This window comes from Pyrus communis, chromosome 16 (genome assembly GCF_963583255.1).
Source record: "Pyrus communis chromosome 16, drPyrComm1.1, whole genome shotgun sequence".
NCBI classification, from domain to species: Eukaryota; Viridiplantae; Streptophyta; class Magnoliopsida; order Rosales; family Rosaceae; genus Pyrus; species Pyrus communis.
This window is the reverse complement of record NC_084818.1, coordinates 13,273,058-13,276,447: the sequence shown is the minus strand read 5'-3', so window position 1 is coordinate 13,276,447 and position 3,390 is coordinate 13,273,058. Positions and strand designations below refer to the sequence as shown.

General features: G+C 38.0%; 1 protein-coding gene across 1 annotated transcript; it reads right to left on the bottom strand.

Moving 5' to 3' along the window:
* Positions 1 to 1,139: 1,139 nt before the first annotated feature.
* LOC137721503 (trans-resveratrol di-O-methyltransferase-like) lies at positions 1,140 to 2,646 on the bottom strand. The gene is made up of 2 exons (XM_068460596.1): positions 1,822 to 2,646; positions 1,140 to 1,460 (listed from the first exon to the last, which is right to left on the bottom strand). Exons 1-2 carry the CDS (start codon positions 2,644 to 2,646, stop codon positions 1,140 to 1,142), a joined length of 1,146 nt encoding a protein of 381 aa, XP_068316697.1.
* Positions 2,647 to 3,390: the final 744 nt, after the last annotated feature.

The window sequence follows — 3,390 nt, the reverse complement described above, 5'->3', positions numbered from 1 at the left end:
TGATTGCGAGCCTTAAGGCTTACACCTAAGGCCCCACAAAGGCACCTTTCAGAACTAACTTTTTTCTCTTCTTGTAGCACATCAACAAGCAATAGCCCGACTACACATCCAAAGTGCCAATCCCTTGGGGAGCTGTGTTGAGGTCCAAGGAACCTTCTCCAGAGAAATCTTTGCCAGAATAGTATGTGGTCAGTTCGGGCTAATCCAGAGGAGAATAGGGATAATGATGACAATTATGACAGTGATGAGTTTCACTTAGTTTTTGTTTGGTTAAGAGACGCGATCACATTCTGGAGGAAGATGGTAGAAAAGAGAGTACTAGTACTAATGAAGGAAGTAGCAGTACAAGTTCCAATGAATTGCAGTTGTCAGTTAAGTTGGTTAAATTAGTTAATTTTGTCTCTGTTTGGCCAATTGACAATGAGAAATATATCTTTGTTTTCGTTGCAGGATCCCGTAAGAAGATCATTTTAGATGAGGTTTATGGAAAGCATCAAGATTAGGGCAGTGTGGTTCGAACAGAAAACCTTCAGTGGGAAGACTCCTTCTGAGCATCAAAAGTTCACATTCATTGATCACCAGCTTGCAACAACAACGGAAGTAGAAATCGTTGAATCATAGTTGCAGACACACTCTATTTGAAAAATAAGGTGCCCAGCTGCTTTTTGGGCATTCTTTATTTGCATAGTACAATCCACACACATACAATACCAGCCAGGATTTAACTTAAAAGGTAAACTTCAATAAGAGACCTCAAACCGAGTGTATGAGTTCATTGATCACCAGCTTGCAACACCAACGGAAGTAATAACCGTTGAATCATAGTTGCAGACACACTCTACTTGAAAAATAAGGTGCCCTGATGCTTTTTGGGCTTTCTTTATTTGCATGGTACAATCTACACATAAACAATACCAACCTGATGATTTAACTTCAGAGGTAAACTTCAATAAGAGACCTCAAACCGAGCGTATGAGTTCATTGATCATCAACTTGCAACACCAACGGAAGTAATAACCGTTGAATCATAGTTGCAGACACACTCTACTTGAAAAATAAGGTGCCCTGATGCTTTTTGGGCTTTCTTTATTTGCATGGTACAATCCACACATAAACAATACCAGCCTGATGATTTAACTTCAGAGGTAAACTTCAATAAGAGACCTCAACCCAAGTGTATGAGTGATGTTGTAGCGAGTGAATCCAGCGGCCAAAAAGATCTTCTCCCATTCTAATTCGCTACGCTCTTTGCTAGTGACGGTGGACATCATCAACATATCGAACATGAGTTGGGTTTCAATTGATTTCTTATCCAACTGCATCTTGTTATTGACATACCCCACAACTATGTCTATGATGATAATCTTCTTCCTTCCTTCATTTTTGCTCAGAAGCATTGCTTCTCTACACTTCTTCAATATCTTCACGCTTTCTTCATCATTCCAATCATGCAGTATCCACTGAGATAAGTCATGATTCACATAAGTTACTCAGTTAGTCACAACATTTACCCAAATTAATCTAGAGGATATGTAAACACAACTACATCAATAATGTATACATGCAAATTTTGGAACATACTCTATTAGGATCCCATTATTGTGGGGTTCCGCCTGATAGACTGTACTTAGCAAATGTGTGGGTGTCTAATTAAATATAATCCACTAGGACTTTAACAAACGATTTGAACTAGCTAACTAGAACTTTGCAAAGACAATCGAGGATGAGATGTTTTTACTAACAACAAGGTATTGATTTGATAAGGACATTGATTAAGGAATAACAAAGATTAAGATAAATAATTGTGTGTTAAATTATTACCTTGAGCAGAATTGCATTGGCTGGAGGTATTTTATCAAACATGTCTCCTCCCGCAAAACCCAAATTATGGGTCGTCCCTTCCAAGTCAGCCACCACATGTGGCTGGTCAAACACTGTGCAGTTGATGTTGGGGAATGCATTGGCAATGGCTTTGGCCATTGTTCCTGTACCCCCTCCAACATCCACCAGGGATTTCAAACCCTCAAAAACTCCTCCACACTCTTCCACCACCGCTCTTGTGATAAGTTTGGAGTCCGCCTCCATTGCTTCATTGAACGAGTCACCAAACCTCGGTTTCTTAGCACTCAATTCCCAAAAAGGCATTCCATTTGCAACCTCAAATGGTGTACGTGGAACTAGATCATCGCCACCATTCATCTGTAACCAAGCGCCCATTGAGTGAAATGGGTCTGTCATTACCGGATCAAGTATCATGAGTAAAAATGGTGTGGTGTTTAATGGCCCGTCTTTGAGAAAAAGCCTGGAAGCCGGTGTTAGGCTATAAAATTCAACAGCTTCTTCTTCCTCCACATTGTCATGATTATGATGAACATGTTGATGTTGTGCAAAGAAATTGGAGTGAACGAGGATCCGCATGAGGCGTGAGATGAAATGAGCTTTGGAAGGGTGGATATTGAGCCCGGCTATAAGCTCGGAAAGAGAGATGGTTTGGCCATGGTTGTGAATCACGTCCGGGATGCCAAGTTGAACTGCACATTTGAGTGACATGGAGTTTATGAACTGGAAGATGTGGTTCCAAACATGAGCTTGAGCTCCGAGAAGCTCATGGCTAGTGGCACCCACTTCACGATTACTCAAAGCCATATGTGCGTATACGTGTAAGTATATATCAAGTATGTAGCTTCGAGAATATTTTGATTGATTCTTCTCTTGCTATATGAATTTTGAAAAATGGGATACGTTGGATCAGTTTATATAGCACAGGTCGAGTGCATATGGAAAAAAAAATAATATTCGACACAGTTTCGACACGGTTCATCTTTCATGCACACGTTAAGCATGCATCACATGGCTTTCTAATTTATTAAAAGAAAAAAGGGGGAGTGATGGGATATGTAGGCTGATTTAAGATTTGGTATTGGAAGATGATGCATAAAGATTATATATAGATTCATATATATCGTGCCAACCAGCAACTGCGAAATATAGCTATTAATTTTACGAAATCTCAATTGTAATGTTCATAGATTACTATGGTTAAAGTACATTGTTTAACTTCTTACATGTTATACTTTATTAATTTTTACATGCCAATGTGCTATAAAGCAAATATTAAAATTTATTAAAATGAAAACCGTTCATTTTTTTTTTATTATCATTTAAAAATTATCTCAAAAAAAAATTTATTCAATGTAAATTGGGTTTACATGATAACAAATCAAATGAATAGTGCTACGCACGGCTTATACATTTTAAATGTATTTATATGCGTAAATTGATAAAAGGAAAATCAAATATTTGAAGTACGTGAATAATTTTAGATCATGCTAGAAGAAACCCCTCATAAACCAATTAAAGCAACTGAATTCATATAATAAAATCGGTTTC